Raw genomic sequence first — 17476 nt, forward strand, 5'->3', positions numbered from 1 at the left:
TGGTGGATCTCCAGGACCAGGATTGAGCTCCCCTGATCTAGAGTTACTCCATCCATCCATCCATCCTCAACCGCTTATCCAGGTCTGGATCGTGGGGGCAGCAGCCTAAGCAAAGAGGCCCAGGCCTCACTCTCCCCCGTCACCTCCTCCAGCTCTTCCGGAGGGATACAGAGGCGTTCCCAAGACAGTTGAGTGATATAATCCCTCCAACGTGTCCTGGGTCTTCCCCGGGGTCTAGAGTTATTGAAAACCCAAAACTGATAATGTAATATTTACAATTGTCTACCAGAGTAATTAGATTCTCCACTGAAATCCTGGACTTAAACCCGCTTGGTTGTATTAAAGCAGATGGGAGGCAGAACTAGGATGAAGAGATGACAAAATCAGGCAGTGAATAAATGCAACATACAAAAAGAGCTTTCTCAGACTCAACGGTTAAGAGGATACTGTTCTGGGCACATTAGCAGCCTACAGCGCTCAAGTGTTTATTTCACAAAAAACAACAAACAAAAAATTGGCAATGATGTTTTGCACTTCAGTACAAAAAAGACTCAAGCATATTGTCTTTGACATCCCATTTTTCCTCCAATGGAAAAATTGCGAGCAATTTTCTTGCCTTCAATACTGACAATTCATTTATTACAGCTCTCCAGCCATGAAAGACTCTATTTTGAATGAAGGGTACAAAATGCAGTCTTGTGTTCTTCACCGATGACGTCTCCGGACAGTGATCCTGCATGGGAGCACCCGAGGAATTGCACATTACAAAGGCATGAAAATAAACCGAACATCAAAATAGATATTGCATCTTCAAAAGCTAACTTTCTTTCATAAATACTTCCTTTGCTATTCACTGTATTTTCTTATAACAGAATCACAGATTTGTGTAGCCAGGAAAAATGTATGAGTATGGTGTGATCAAAAAAAATCCAAAAAATGTAGGGAAAAAAAAATCAAGATAGCAATGACATTCTTAGGCCACAATTGTTAGAGTACAACATCAAAGGCCAAAAGTTCTCCATGTAGTGGTCCGCGCCCACGGGGCTGTGAGTGAGTGGTGTGTCTGAGTGTGTCTGTCTGTGTAGGCATAGAAGTACCACAGTGTGTGTGTGTGTCTGTGTGTGTGTGTGAGAAAGAGAGAGAGGTGGTCCCAGCGGGGATTATGAATCTCCATCGTGGTCCCGCTGCTCCTGCTTCTGCTGAGTCCTGTAACACAGTGAAACCAAGCAGCTGTGTAAGCAAACCAGAAACAGTAGCTGCACTAGAATATTTAAACACACACACACACACACACACATATACACTATATACCAGGGGCGTCAAACTCAACCAGTAAAAAAGGCCATCTTAAAAAATATCATCAAATCTGTGGGCAAGAGACAGAAATGTTTTTATTGTATTTTTAATTAAGGTTGTGCTGTAACCTGAACTAACCAAATATAGACACTTGTAGTAGACCTTGAAATATTACAAGGACAAGTTTAAGGCCCAATTCCATTTCACCTCTTGCCCCTTCCCACTGAGCCCTTAGCCCTCTGTTTTGCACGTTTATGTCTAAGGTTAGGGTGTCCTGATTTTTGTTGAGATAGAGGGGTGGGGCGAAGTGTTAGGGCTACATGGCCCTACAAACAGATATTTTTCAGAGGCACACTCCAAACAGAGCGTTAGAGAAACCCACAAATGTGAGCATTTTCTGGGTTAAAATTGCAAGAACTTTTTTTTATCTTAGTTTAATGTCATTTGAATGTATTATTGTCGTTATCTTCATATCAAGCACAAAAATCGCTAATAGCATGCTAATGTTTCAGTAGCTAGCTAGCTAAGTTTCATGTTCCACCTTAAATAGTCCAGCAGATCTGATTCCTGACGCGCCACAATGTAACTGCTGCACCATTTAAGGTGGAATGGGAAAATTCGAACAAGAAGCTGTCAAATAGCTGACTTCAGCTTCGTATCACCAAAGAATTAGTGGTGGGTGATAATGAATAATTGTCTTATCCCCCCTCTGAAAGCATATGATGCCCTAAATGTAACTAAACAGCTATCACCGAACTTGGGCCGGGTTGCCCACAGAGCATTGCTAGTTCATTAGCAGCTTTTATATATATATATATATATATAATTTATTTATTTGCATTTGAGGGTTGTCCCATTTCGTAGGGCAGGATTTTAGCCACTACCTCTTGTGACTCAGTTCAAAAGGGGTTAGGTGGGCACTCGAAAACAAAGGGTAGGGCTAAAAAGAAGAAATGGGATTGGGCCTAAATGTCCCCAGGTACTTGGCCTTTTAAAGGCAGGTATTTGCCTAAACTACACTTGGCATCCTTTCTTTGCTGCATGTTCATTAAGGTTCGATTTCCGAGCTGCTGAGCTGATGTTGTGATGTTGTTTATATTGGTTGAACTGCAGCTGAAATGTTTTTTTGTGATGTGACTGGTGTGGAATTGCGCAGAATTGTGTAGAAGTGAGGTGTAACCGCTGTCCTAAAGACGGTTGTTGGGGTAGAAGAGTCAGAGTACATTACGTTGCAGTACATGCTGGCGACTGTAGTGTAGCACATTTAAAAAAAAAGACTAAAATGTCAATAGAAAATAAAAATCCTTTTGCAGGCAGATAGGACTGTGGAGCAGGCCTTGTGTGAGACATATGGGCTATATACTATACTATACTGTAGTGTATATATAGTAGTACTACACGGCTCAAAAAAATAAAGGGAACACTTAAACAACACAATATAACTCCAAGTAAATCAAACATCTGTGAAATCAAACTGTCCACTTAGAAAGTAACACTGATTGACAATCAATTTCACAGCTGTTGTGCAAATGGAACAGACAACAGGTGGAAATTACTGTCAATCAGCAAGACGCACTCAATAAAGGAGTGGTTCTGCAGGTGGGGACCACAGACCACTTCTCAGTACCTTTCTGCTTTCTGGCTGATGTTTTGGTCACTTTTGAATGTTGGTGGTGCTTTCACACTCGTGGTAGCAGGAGACGGACTCTACAACCCACACAAGTGGCTCAGGTAGTGCAGCTCATCCAGGATGGCACATCATTGCGAGCTGTGGCAAGAAGGTTTGTTGTGTCCGTCAACGTAGTGTCCAGAGGCTGGAGGCGCTACAAGGAGACAGGCCAGTACACCAGGAGACGTGGAGGAGGCTGTAGGAGGGCAACAACCCAGCAGCAGGACCGCTACTTCCGCCTATGTGCAAGGAGGAACAGGAGGAGCACTGCCAGAGCCCTGCAAAATGACCTCCAGCAGGCCACAAATATGCATGTGTCTGCACAAACGGTTAGAAACCGACTCCATGAGGATGGTATGAGGGCCCGACGTCCACAGATGGGGGTTGTGCTCACAGCCCAACACCGTGCAGGACGCTTGGCATTTGCCAGAGAACACCAGGATTGGCAAATTCGCCACTGGAGCCCTGTGATCTTCACAGATGAAAGCAGGTTCACACTGAGCACATGTGACAGACACGACAGAGTCTGGAGACGCTGTGGAGAGCGATCTGCTGCCTGCAACATCCTTCAGCATGACTGGCTTGGCAGTGGGTCAGTAATGGTGTGGGGTGGCATTTCTTCTTAGGGGGCGCACAGCCCTCCATGTGCTCGCCAGAGGTAGCCTGACTGCCATTAGGTACCGAGATGAGATCCTCAGACCCCTTGTGAGACCATATGCTGGTGCGGTTGGCCCTGGGTTCCTCCTAATGCAGGAAAATGCTAGACCTCATGTGGCTGGAGTGTGTCAGCAGTTCCTGCAAGATGAAGGCAGTGAAGCTATGGACTAGCCCGCCCGTTCCCCAGACCTGAATCCGATTGAGCAGATGCTTACTTTAGTCCCGGTCTGGGAGGAGATCCCTCAGGAGACCATCCTCATCAGGAGCATACCCAGGCATTGTAGGGAGGTCATACAGGCACATGGAGGCCACACACAATACTGAGCCTCATTTTGACTAGTTTTAAGGACATTACATCAAAGTTGGATCAGCCTGTCGTGTTTTTCCACTTTAATTTTGTATGTGACTCCAAATCCAGGCCTCCATTGGTTAATAAATTTGATTTCCATTGATGATTTTTGTGTGATTTTGTTGTCAGCACATTCAACTTTGTACAGAACAAAGTATTCAATGAGAATATTTCATTCATTCAGATCTAGGATGTGTTATTTGAGTGTTCCCTTTATTTTTTTGAGCAGTGTATATACCCAGGTCACAAAATGTAGGTTCTTTAAACCTAAGAATATATTTGATTAATTAAGAGACCCTTATTAATCCCACAACAGAGAAATTTTCACCTCTGCATTTAACCCATCCGTGAAGTGAAACACCACATACACACTAGGGGGCAGTGAGCACATGTGCCTGGAGTGGTGGGCAGCCCTATCCGCAGTGCCCAGGGAGCAGTTCGGGGTTAGGGCCTTGATCAAGGATGTGTACTGTTGCTCCTCAGTCATGTACTGTTGGCTCTGGAGATTGAACCAGTGACCTTCTGGTCACAATGGCTGGTTCCCTAACCTCCAGCCCATGACTGCCCCGATTCATTCATAAAATAGAAGAATAAATTAAAATAGAAACAGTATTAAAAAACGTGACAGTCTGGCAAAAAAAAACTAAATGCCAATTTACAGATTTCTCAAATGTAGTCAATTAACCAAGTCATATAGTTTGATTTTACAGCTTTGCACTGAAGATATAAGCTATAATTCTTTCTGCTTCAAGAATACTGCACAGTGGCAGACAGCACATAAGCAGGTCTTTTTTGAGGATACTTAATAGCTTGATGCAGTCTGTGGGAAATGTGCGATATAACATGCTAATAAGCTACCATTACCTGTTAGTTACATTAGCCTTATAGCTACAGTTAGAGCTCAACCACTTAAGGAGAATATCTGATTGCACCAATACTATAAAATACAATTCAACTGTGATTATTTCCTTTGTACTGGGCTCTGGGCCTTTTTAGCCAAGCTGACCAGCATATCCATTTCATCAGGCTTGAGGCTTAACTACTGACAGAATGCCAGTTTGGCGTTATGTTAACGTCCTCCACTTAAATCTTACGATAACTGGGTACTATTTGTGGGTATGATGTGGAAAATGTGGGAGATTTTTTTTTTTTTTTTTTGCTATAAACTTCAAATTACATGTGGTTCAGATAGTATTTCCTCTGTTAATGACAGGAGACACTCACCTCTATGGGTGTGTTCCATGCTAGTTTTCCACCTCCTCCTAACTTGGGTTTGGCTTTTCTGAAGACTTTTGAAGCTGAGAACAAAAGAGAGATGGAGAGAGAGATGGTGAGAAACATTCAATTCAGTACTAAGGAAGTTCAGCATCTGACAGAAAGAGGACCGACGTTTGAGATGAAGTAAAGAAGGCACCAAAGTGAGAAAACCGACATCTACTCAGTGACATTTATTGAACCACTGCAGCTGTGTCCTGAGGTTTTCGGTCACATGTCCTCTCCCTCGGTCACTGTGAAACCAACGCTGCAAAGAGCAAGCCAGTCAAATCCCATCTGAGTCTACCTGGAAATCAGTAGTAGCTGAACAAACCGGAGCAAATTCTTCAAGTCAGGAATCGACAGTAAGAGGAGTAACTCTTCTAACTGCTCGAGAGGGGGCAGTAAAAATCCAGCGTCTGGCCTCGACTCACTGTGGGACCATGAGAAATGAGGGCAGCGAGCTAAGTGCTAATGTGAGACGATGCATTTCCAAACACGAACATAAGGCAAGAAATGAGATCAAAGGACACCAGACTGTAGGAGGTTGCAAGGCAAGTTATTCATTAGCAGGAATACTAAAATTACTACAAACCAATAAGATCAAGTGAGAAAGCAGATGGAAATGATGGTTAGCAGTGAAGATCAAAAAACTGAGGGGAAAAAATGAAAAAAAAAAAACTCAAATCTGTGAGGAAACAAACTGACAAGATCAGAGCAGGCAGGAGGGCTATCGTACCTGTGATTGTTCTTTAAGAAAATCAGGTAGCTGAAATTCACCTTTAAACACCTGCAAAAACAAAGAGCTGGATTTAGAGGCTTAGGAAGCTGCATGAGTGCAGTCAACACAACAGAGCTTTGTTCTTACATCCAGAGCAATCAAAAGGAGCGCCAGTGATACACCATCTAACCTGGATCTTCACATTCTTTCTCTGTTATGGACCTCAGACCTTCTGTGTAATCCACACTGTCATCTATTCAGCCTATACAATGGTAGTCAGAACTGGAATCAAATGTAGCAGAAAGGAACTGATAAAGGACATTTGGACATCTCAGTATGAGGGGCCAAATGAAGGCCTCTGAATGTAAACGAGTGAAAAGCTAGCAGAGGCTTCTCATGAGAGACACTCATTCTTCTCCCTGTTGGGAGGATATTGTGTGTCAATTCCCAGGGTGTCAAACTGAGCCCAACCCAACGTTCACATCTCACTGAGCCAAAGCCAAGGGATGAAAAAGAGAGAGAGAGAGGCCTTTGTGTATTCTGTGCGCTGCTAGTATCTGAGGCAGCCCGAGTGTCCTCACTACTGAGTGTCTGAGCACACAGAGGCAGAGAGGAACAGTTTACAATTAGGAAAAGTCCGGTTGCTCCACTCCGCTTGTGAAATTATCAGCGCAACTGGTTCCTAGTTGCAAGTTGAGTGAACCACAACTAACATGCAACCTAACAACTCTATTCAAAAATGATCAAAGTAGCACGTATATATCTGACTATTCACTTGTTAACTAGATTACCACTATATATATATATATATATATATATATATATATATATATATATATATAGTAATTTTTGTATTACTATATTATATTATAATATTATAATAATATACTTATACAATATTTGATTTACAAATCATCTTGTTCTGGCTGTATACAGGTGTGTGCAAAAGTTTAGGTCAAAATTTGTTTTGTTAATTTTCTAAAAGAGAATAAGTTCAGAACAAGTTTTTTTACGGCATTTTGGCTGATGCTCTTATCCAGAGCGACTTACAGTTTATTCATTTTACACAGGTAGGCCAAGGCAGTGTTAGGAGTCTTGCCCAAGGACTCTTATTGGTATAGTGTAGGGTGTTTGACCAGGTGGGGATTGAACCCCAGTCTACAGTGTCGAAGGCAGAGGTGTTAACCACAACACTATCCCAACCACAGAGTTCACACAGTTTGGTGAATTTCCTGCCGAAGCATAACTGAATCAACTCATCAGTTAAATATCATGATACAGCAGCATGCAAGGCACAACAACCGCTGGCACAAGCAGACCACTGTCATGTTAATGTAGCTCGCTAATTAGTAAGACTGATACTACTGATCAAGTTTTTGATAATTATAAATACCAGCCAGAAAACTGAATTTTAGTGTTTTTTTCTTTTCCATGTTGTGTGCATTAACTCTGCACCGTCCTGCGTCCTTCATTCTTAATGCTATTCGCATGTCCAGTCTGTTTGTAAAATCCACACACAGAGTTGATTCTTAGGGATGAAAAAAGGCAGATGTGATTATAATGCAGGCACCTTTTAGCAAACCCAACCTGCAAAAAATATAAAAAGGAAAAAAAATAGATTAATCAAACAGGTAATTTTTATTTAAGCCAGTGCGACTCAAAGCCACAGACAATGGGTAACAGCCCATTCTGCTGACAGAGAAGCTCTGCAGCAGCGGCACTGTGTGGAGTTCGATGCTCTGCTTCAGCTAAAAGGAGCAAATAAACCATGAGCAACTATTCTCTGAGAAACTGTAAAACTCAGACTCGGTGTGGGAAAAAGCTCTGGGCTTTGTCCCTCCTGTCTGGCACAAACAGTAACTGTCCAAGACATACTGAACGTTACTGTAAAATGCAAGGCTTTTTTATCATTAAAATACAGTTTACTGAACATTTTGTCAGCTTTTTTTAAAACTGCAAATCTTCCCAGGCCCACTAATGAGCTAAATAGCTAAATAGTTATGAGCAAATATTGAATGTTATTCCAAGAGACCATCATGTTTTTGCATGATATGTTGACTTGATCATGATATGTTGACTTGATCAGTGGTCCCAGTCTTACTAATTAGCCATCCACCCAATATTAACATGACAGTTATTTAAACATCTGCTTGTGCCAATGTTTGTTCTGCCTTGCCTGCTGCTGCATTGTGATCTATGCAGCATCACTGATCAATTTTTGTAAATTAATATATTAAAATGATACTGCTGACCAATTTTTTATTTATTGTTGATCTCTTTACTTTCTTGAAACTTGTCTTACAAAATGAAGAACGTTGCAGCTTTTACAACTGAGGGTCAAACAAGTTTCAACAGAGCTGCAGGAAGCTTTACATTATGCACAGCAAATGAAATTCCGTTTCCTGTAAGTTTGAAGCAACTGAGGTTGCACAAAGATTTCACCACGTAAACCCAGACTATGAGGAACTAGCAGCCCAGAAGAGTATGTGTGCCTGACGGATTGATCAGTCACATTATATTGCTTCATAGGTCACTTTCTTATCCCAAGTAATTCGCAAGTGAGGTGTGTCCAGCTATGAAAATAGCCAACTTCAACAGTGTTTACATTTCATAAATGCTGTAAGAGAATATTCTTCAGTGCAGACCATTAGGTACAATAAGTGCAGACGAACATAGTTTATAAGTATAGCTATGTATGAAATATAAGAATGAAATAATGAAAGGATGAAAAAAATGCAAAACAAAAGAACTATTCAAATCAAGGACAAAAAAGAGGCTTTGAGGCCGAGAGCACCAGACACAGAGAGAGAGAGAGAGAGAGAGAGAGAGGTGGGGCCAGGGGTGGGGGGGTTGGTGGGTGGGGGGTTACCAGACTGTGTTAAATTCATAATTTTGCAACACTTCACTCGGCAGAATGGCGGCCAGGCAGACAGTGGGGAAATCTGAGGCTCTCTCACTTGCTTTACTTTCCATGCAGCCACTGCTGGGCCTGTCATCCATTAAAGCCCCACAAAGTCTCATTCTTACAAATTCCATCAGTCAGACCTCCCCTCCCTGGTGAGCAATGTGAGCGAGTGTAAAAAGGAGAGGAGACAGAAGGAGGAGGGAAGTATGCTTTGCTGGGAACGTAGGCAATCCTTTCCTTGCCAGTTTTTTTCCTAATTAAACCTTCTAATTAAACCATTTAAGGTAAAAATCTGAAAGACTGAACTCCTCCAGTCTCGCAGTAATTAGCAGCCCATGCTCGGAACTTCACGTCCACGTGAGACAAGAGAGAAGCTGACAGATAACACACTTGGGGCTCTAGGTCCAGCCGCTCCTTTGACTCAGGGCTGTTTGACGTGTTTGAAGAAAAGGCGTCTTGGTTCAGAGAAGGATGGAGTGGATTTGGCTCGCTCGGCCTACCGCAGGCTGCGGGATGGGACCATTACACAAGTCTTCAGCCCTAATTACTGAAAGAGGCATCCAGGTCAGCAGCAAAGGATCCGGCAGTGCTGGTGGGAGAGGGGCAGGGGACGGCTGGCCAAACTGCCTCCTCTGGCCAAAGTGGAATTTATTTGCAATGGGTTCGAACACAAACTAACAGCATGCATGTTTCCCATTTTCCCAGAGTGCCATTTCATAACGCTCCAAAACAAGTTAAAGGCTGAGGGCTGATAGAGCCTATACTCCTCTCCACTGGTGTGGTCTACGTGATATGCAGGTATATGCAGTACAGCCACTAGGAAAACATGTTTTACATAAGCACTTTAAAAAGTGATACGACAATACACACAAACTGCAGCCAGGCAAAAACAGAGGAGCTGCTTTACCATCATTTGCTGGTTGCCTGTTCATTTACACTATATTAAATGTGTTTATGGGTTAGCACTTTCATACATTTCAGAATGCTCCAAATTTGAGCTCCTCAAGTTGCAGAATGAAGCATGAAGAACAGTGAAGCAGTAATGCACAAAGTTCTGGTAAAGTTCTTTACCAGTTAATTTACCAGTTAGTTTATGTCAGGAATCTACTGTTACTAGCTTTAAAAAATAGTTGAAAACATTGTTATTTAATTAATTTATTTATTAGTTGATAATGCCCCTTTGTATTTATTTACAATATAAAATACTATTTTATTTTCTTGTTTTAATTTTCATTTTTATTCCATGTTCCTGCTGTTTTAATACTTTCCTGATTTCTTTATTCCTTTTTATTTTTGTTACAGATGTGTTCTTTTAATTGATATCCTATTGCTTGATATACGCTTACTGATTTACTGTGTTTAAATACACGGTGAAACACATGGAACTACACTTTTAACCTTAAAGATGCTATTTTTATTATTATCATTATTATTATTATTATTACTCAGCCATCACTACAACTGTACATGAATTGTTGCCACAAAACATCAACTGTTAGAACAGCCACATAAGCACTAAATAAAATGGTCAATCATGAAATTTTAGCTGATGATTAGCTGCCATAAAAGTAATTTTTATTAGCAAATTGATAAAAAATTAACAAAACAAAACCTTAAAATGTTCTATAAGTGTCATACAGGCGTTATAACAAGTAACAGCTAGAGATCTCTTTTACTTTGAAAAAAAAGAAGACGTTTTGCCATTGCCCAGCTTGTTGTTTGGAGCATCAAGGCCCCTTTAGGGTCTTGAGGTCCACTATAACATGTAAGAACTGCAGAAACATAGTCTTTCCACTCCTTCCACTAAGGGGGCATTCGTGGGCTGGACCGGAAGGTCGCCGGTTCAATCCCCAGTGCCGACAGTCCATGACTGAGGGTACAAGTAATGAAGAGCTAATGTTAATACTAGTTAACAGACTCAATATTAAGAGTTCGCTGTATTTAAAGTGAAATTACACCATGAATGTAAAGATAATGTGTGATGAGTATTTACACAAGTAATTAAGCATTTTAGTCATGCTGCCATTTGCTAGCTAGGGTAGTCTTGCTAACAGCTACACAGTATGCCTGCTACTTCAAAATGTTCCTCTTCTTCTGAGAAGGTGGGGGGAGTGTTTCAGGAAGAAAGAGGGCAGTACGCCTTGTAGCTCCATCACTTGCGTGACCTTGGCAGTAAATCGAGGAAGAGTGTTATGATTTGGTCTCCGAGAAGCCGCCAGATTCCCACGTGTACACGTTCAATGTCGGAGAGAGTAACGTCGGGGCCGGAGCGAGGACCTGACCCGGCCTGGACTGTTTCAGCCAAATTCATGAGCTTCTCACAAGACTCTGTCGCTGCTGATTAGAGGCAGAGAGCTGTGTAGGAAGATAGGCTGAAAGCAGGGATCCAGAATGGTGGCTCACATCATCTCTTATCTGCCCCCCCCACATACACAAACACACATACACAAACATACACACACACACACACACACACACTGCTTCAACGTCCTCTTAAAAAACAAACATGACAACTAGGCCCAGAGTCGGCCACAGATGACTGATGTGGGTTTGTTATCCTCTCAGAGGGATGCAAAAAATAATGAGGCAGCCAGCACCTCGCATGAACTTTAGCTGGTTGTTTATCTCATTGTGGATTAGTGAACTGTCCATCAATGAGGTAACTGAAAACTGTAATACGGCTACAAGAAGAGCTAATATGAAGTAGAGCTCTATTCCATCATCATACATGCAACTGACTCCTACTCAAAACAACTAGTCTAGCTGAGCGGCCTGACGCTTCTGGATAAAACAGGAGATCAGAAGTTTGTGAAGTGTAACAACAATAATTACAGTTGCTCTGGCCGTGTGTTTATATGTGTGGGTGGGTGTAACGTTGCCTCTGAAGGCCGTCAGCTAAGCTCCTCTGGACCTCGTTGTTCCTGAAGTCTGAAGGCTGCTCACCTCTGCTCTCATGTGCTCTTCCAGTCTCCACCCCGGTGCTTACATTAAATTTTCTTTTCTTACTGCTATCTATGGAACTGTCTACTGCTGTGGATCAGATGTATAAAATAATATCTTGTAATAGCTAAATGTAGAAGAAGACTCTTCATAGTAAACAATCCTCACGGTCCAACAAAAACACAATTCAACTTGAGTACAGAGCAGACAGACTAAGAAGAACACTGGTAAGCCTTAAAGCTGAGCTTTAAAATTTCCAAGAAGCATTTTGTTCATATCAGTGTCATTTAATGTTGAAGATCACTTTCAGAGAAAGTCACAAACTGAAAATTATGATTTGGATTTCTTTTTTTTAGATTTTTTTGACAGTGCAAAAAAAATAGCACCTCTTAAAACATTGCTAGTTACTTACTGTTGTTGTTTATGCATATGAATGCAATTATAAATCTAATGTGTCTATAACAATGAAATATATCATAACTGTATTTTTAACACCACATGGGGGTCTGTGCACATCCTCCTGTTCTCATTGCAGATGCAAATTGGAAGGTAGCGACTTGCCAGGTCAACAGTGTTCCTCTGTGAAGTCAGATTTCTAGAGAGAATTCCAAATGTTACAATGAAAACTGTCACAGTTCAGTAAACTTGTGGTACAGTAAACTTGAGTACTGTGGATTTGTTCTTTTGTTTGTGCAGTTATCCTGTGATTTTAAAACATCCGCGAATGACCTTTCTGTCAATGAGGAAAACAGATGGAAATCACTAGTAAAGGAATTAACTGCTGTTGGATTCTGTGGAGGGTAAGTAAAAAGCATCAATGTCACTGAAATGCTTTCTGAATCGTGATTTGAATGTGCATACAGGCATCCCCAGTGTTTGATTTTTCCACTAAATTTTCACAAATTTATTATTTTTTTTTCCCATTTTTCTGGAGCAGGGGTTCCCAACCACGGTCCTGGAGTATCCACTGCTGTGCACCATTTTTTGCTATATTCCACCTGATAAAACTCTTATTAGGCTTATTAGCTGAGGAGCTGAATCATGTGTGCTGGGCCTAGATATTCCCACACTGGCTATTCAGTACCTAGGCTACATCCAATTTTTTGCCTGATTAAATTATGTCAATTCATGTGGATTAACCCTTGGATGCATGAGCGACCAATACCTAAACTCTTCCATGAGTGGGGTCAAAAATGACCCCAATTAGAATCAATGTGTTTTTGCAATGAATTAAAAAAAATGCCTTTAATTTTGGTTAAAGCTAATTATATTTATTATATTTGGGTCAACAAAAGACTGATTTTACATTTAGCATGCATATTTATAACTTTTTATAACATTTTTTCATAAGAAATAACATAAAAATTCTTCAAAAATTATTGTTAGTATGTCCATGTTTCTGCAGGACAAAAAAGAAAATGAACATACATAATACCAGAACACTGTCCACTCACATTTGCCCACACAAAATTATTTTGGGGTACTGGGGTACTGCATTTCCAACCGTAATTGGTGGCTTTGCGGTCTTTGTTTCTTGGACACATCTGGCACATCTTTCTCTTCTGTCTGCCCTCTTTGCCTCTCTCCTGTTGCTGGTTTTTTGTCACTCCACACCTTCCCATTGCTTCAGCGATGTAGGTTGGTAGGTTCGGGGTACCTTCCAGTCGACTTTTCATGTGAAGAGTTACAAGGTCCTTTGAGAGCTCTGTGAGGAAATGTCGTCGTGCAATGGTGATTCCTCTGGAAAATTCAGGGTGCTGAGCCCTAAAAAATGAGTAGGCGTTTAGAGTGGCTGTGTCTGGCGCTTGCAGGTGTAGTTGCCAACCATCTGGTCAATGGTATCTACACCTCCTTTGGTCTGGTTGTAGAAGAGGATTGCTTCTGTTTTTTTCTTTTGTCTGTTTTCATCCACCATCTTGCTGTGGTGCATTGTGCTGAGAAGCAGAACAGCCTTTCCCTTTTTTCTGATATAGCTGATCATGGTCATGCTGCCACTGAACCCAAATTCAGTGCTGTGAACCTCCCTCGACTTGGAAGCCTTCATCACTGGAGGGATGTCTGGCTTGTTCTGTCGCAATGTTCCCACAATAGTCAGACCCTTCTCCAGGAGATGCTCTGCAAAAGGCACACTGGTGAAGAAGTTGTCTGTGGTGATGCTGTGACTTGTGTGTCTGAATCCACTGCACAGCTGATGGACAATATATCAATAATGATGTAATAGGTTACCTAACAGGTTAGCTTTTATTACAAGGACTCATGAATACAGCGAGTCTCTACAAAACAAATGCAGTAATATCAGCTAACTTACTAAGCTAGTGTAATGTTAGCTAGCTAAGTAAGCCAGCTGACACAATACTAACATTATTACTAACATTATGTAGTAGTTAGCTAACTAGTGTCTACTTTGTTGACCAACATGATACTCTAAGACAGAAAAGGCATGGAGTTGATAAATGAAGATATTTACATGTATGCTGCTGTGACCTCCTGGTGGTGAGAATGCAGGCATCAGATGTGTAAATGGGACAGAAAATGTATCCTGACAGTCACAGTTGGTAAGAATCAGAAGGTTCCCAAAGCAAACCCTTGAGATTCTGTAGGAAATGCTTGGGATCATTTTTGACCCCGCTTATGAAAAACTGGGGTAGTGACACAAAAACTGCAATTTCTTAAAATGTATAAAAACATTTTTAAAAATTCAAATGGCCTCAAGTCACAAACATGTTTTATGAGGAATACCTGGAATATGGATGTGTAAAAACTTTTAATTTCAGAGATTTTGAAAAATAACAACCCTCGGGGGCATTTTTGACCCCACTTATGCATCTAAGGGTTAACATGACAGTTTTCTCAGTAAATTTAGTGAGTTTACGGGGCACAGATTAGGCTAGAACAAGGAAAACGTATAAAGAAGGATTAGCCCCACAGTTTGGGGCCAGCCCTAGAGTACTGCATCCCCTTTTATATATCAGACACAGTGCTGCTGGAGTTTTTAAACACCACCATTCAAACATATCTGCAGCAACAAATGAGCTACTGTCTCTGACTTTACATCTACAAGGTAGACCAACAAGGCAGAAGTGTCTAATAGTGTGTGGATCAGACACAGCAGCTCAGCAAAACACACACTAACACACCATCACCGCGTCAGTGTTACTGCAGTGCTGACAATGATCCACTACCCAGAAAATACCTGCTCTGTGGTGGTCTTGTAGAGGTTCTGACCACTGAAGAACAGGGTGAAGGGGGCTAACAAAGTATACAGACAAACAGATGAACTACAGTCTGAAACTGCAGAACAACAAAGTGCACCGATATAGAAAGGGGGGCTGATAAAATGGACAATGAGCGTAGAAAAGATTAATGTAGTGAATACTTAATGTAGTGGTATATATATAAAAGTGCACACAAAGGTCTTTTGCGCCCATATTGTGCATCCTTAATGGTCAGCGTAATATAAATACACTATAATCAGTGCACTACTTTTCTTTGAGAAGTACTATGAGTGTGTCCAGAAGCTTTCACCAGCTGTATTGTAATGTCTCTACATCAACACGTCTAAATACCAACAACACAGAATGCACTTTGAAACATGACTCAAAGATTAGAAGGAAAACTTAAGCCGGATTAGACCTTGACTTCCTTCAGAAAGCTCGGTGGGTTGAAGTTAAATAATTTAAGCTACAGGACCATCACAGAGCAGACAGGCTGAACACTGACAGTTGCTTTGATCACTGGGCGCAGGGCTAGGCAGTGGATTGCAGTGGAGATTAGACAGTGCTGTTGACAAATCCGTGCAGCTCAGATTGCACGGGTGCCTATGAGAGCGCTAAAGCTACTGCTTCTAATCTCCCAGCATTGGGGCTTCTCTGTGCTTCAGGCTGCTTCACCTGCTTTAACGTCAAACTGGAAGTGGATCACAGCCCAGTGGGGCCGAGGAAGGAGAGAGAGCAAACCGCAGTGCACACCATGCAAATAAATGAAAAAGTTCAAAGAGGAACGAAGAGACCAACGTCATCCATCAAAGCTCTGTCAGCTCTGAACTACTTTGGTGATGACTGTCTAAAACAGCTGCGGGCAACACGGCAAAAACATCACCGTACTTCAAGACGTTTTCCATGATACATAACACATTTCACATTAGATTTCCAAAGTTTGAACAAAGAAAATGCACCAGCAAAACAATAATGCACATTTCAAAAGAGGCTAAAAATATGAGAACAATGATTTCTTTCTTAAATTCAACATTCAGTGCATAATTGCACAAAATACGAAGGAACAGTATGGAACAAAGATAAAACTGATAGTAAATGAACAAAATAAGATCATAATGGTCAGATACTTGTTACTATGCAGTTCATGTCTTTACTGTCTGCTGCTTATTGTTTACAGGCTCTTCTATAATTGACCAGAATCTATCCTTATGTTGGTCAGTGTTCTAGAAGTATATCTATCTACTATATCTACTATATATATCCTATATATAGTAGAACTATATCATCAGATTGCTCACACTTTGTCTTGACCATCCTAGACCACCAGTGTTTCCCTTTCCCAGGTTTATTTCATACAAAGGCATATTATTCAGTAGCTACAGGGACTTCAGTGCAAATGAATGGAGCTCTTCTTGGGTTATAGAAGTGTGTAATAAAACTTGGCCTGTTAAGTGGTTAATGGTTTATATTATTCCATAACTGTCCTTGTTTTCCTTAAGTTAAACTACGTTATTCGACCCATTATCTCACCTGGAATGATGCAAACTCATGTACAATATCTACCCTCATTTCTTATAAACTACAATACTGACAACCTCAACTTATTGTAAATGTAAAGGTTTGTAAATATTCACTTGCATTCAAGCACACATTTGTAAATGCACATACATTTGTACATTTTATAGCTTAAGCTAATATAGCTATGTTTGTCCCTCTATCTGGTCTGTCTATCCATCGATCTATCCTTCCATCTATACATCCATTCCTCTAGTCATCTCATGTGGTTACTGAACAATAAGCTTTTGGATGTAATCAGCAGGTAATTAGACACGGATACAGACACTCAAAGCTCTTACACCATGTCCTCCAGTTTGCTTTGATTACAAAAGAAGAACAGACTGAAAGAAATGACACAATAAAGAAGAGCAGGGAATAAGGAGAGCCACAGAAAACAAAATGACTTTTTTTGTTCTACCACAGGGGCCCAGATCAATCACAGGCAGTTTCGCAGCTAAAATTCAACATGCAATATGTGAAGAGTTTATTAAACAAGAAAAGCACGTTTCAGTTTCCATTGCATCACTGCACATTTTATTTTACTGATATGATGTGACCGAGTTTGTTTCTGCAAGCTTTTTAAATCACAGATTTGGCTGGGGTGGCTGGGCTGGGGCTTGGACAGCTGTGGCCTCCCTGCATTTATTTACAGCCACACAGGAGCGCACGCTTACAGAGGACTGCAGTAGATTAAATAAAACCTTAAATCAAACCGCTCACCCATATGTCCTTATCTTACTAAATAAAAATGAAGGGCGTTCAAACCAAACATATAAACACCTCCAACTGCATCGCGGTACTGCGTCCAATCCTGCTAATAGAGAGTGAAGTTAGAGGCTGACCATCTTAGTTAAACAAGGCTGTTCCCTCACCATATCATCCTCAGACCAGGAACATATTGATCTTAATATCA

At 41.1% G+C, this 17476-nt stretch overlaps 1 protein-coding gene across 4 annotated transcripts in view; it reads right to left on the reverse strand.

Annotated features, from left to right (window-relative positions):
* Positions 1-435: 435 nt before the first annotated feature.
* tpst1 (tyrosylprotein sulfotransferase 1) overlaps positions 436-17476 on the reverse strand; it is a 59917-nt gene continuing 42876 nt past the window's right edge. For 3 of the 4 annotated variants that reach the window (XM_017694788.2, XM_017694789.2, XM_017694787.2), the window contains exons 4-6: positions 5965-6015; positions 5196-5269; positions 436-1206 (exon numbers count right to left, since the gene is read on the reverse strand). In XM_017694788.2, coding sequence (XP_017550277.1) covers positions 5234-5269; positions 5965-6015 — 87 coding nt within the window. In that variant the 3' untranslated portion in view covers positions 436-1206; positions 5196-5233. The remainder of the gene's footprint in view (positions 1207-5195; positions 5270-5964; positions 6016-17476) is intronic. The other variant, XM_037546388.1, reaches the window with a different exon arrangement.

This window comes from Pygocentrus nattereri, chromosome 17, assembly GCF_015220715.1.
Source record: "Pygocentrus nattereri isolate fPygNat1 chromosome 17, fPygNat1.pri, whole genome shotgun sequence".
NCBI lineage: Eukaryota > Metazoa > Chordata > Actinopteri > Characiformes > Serrasalmidae > Pygocentrus > Pygocentrus nattereri.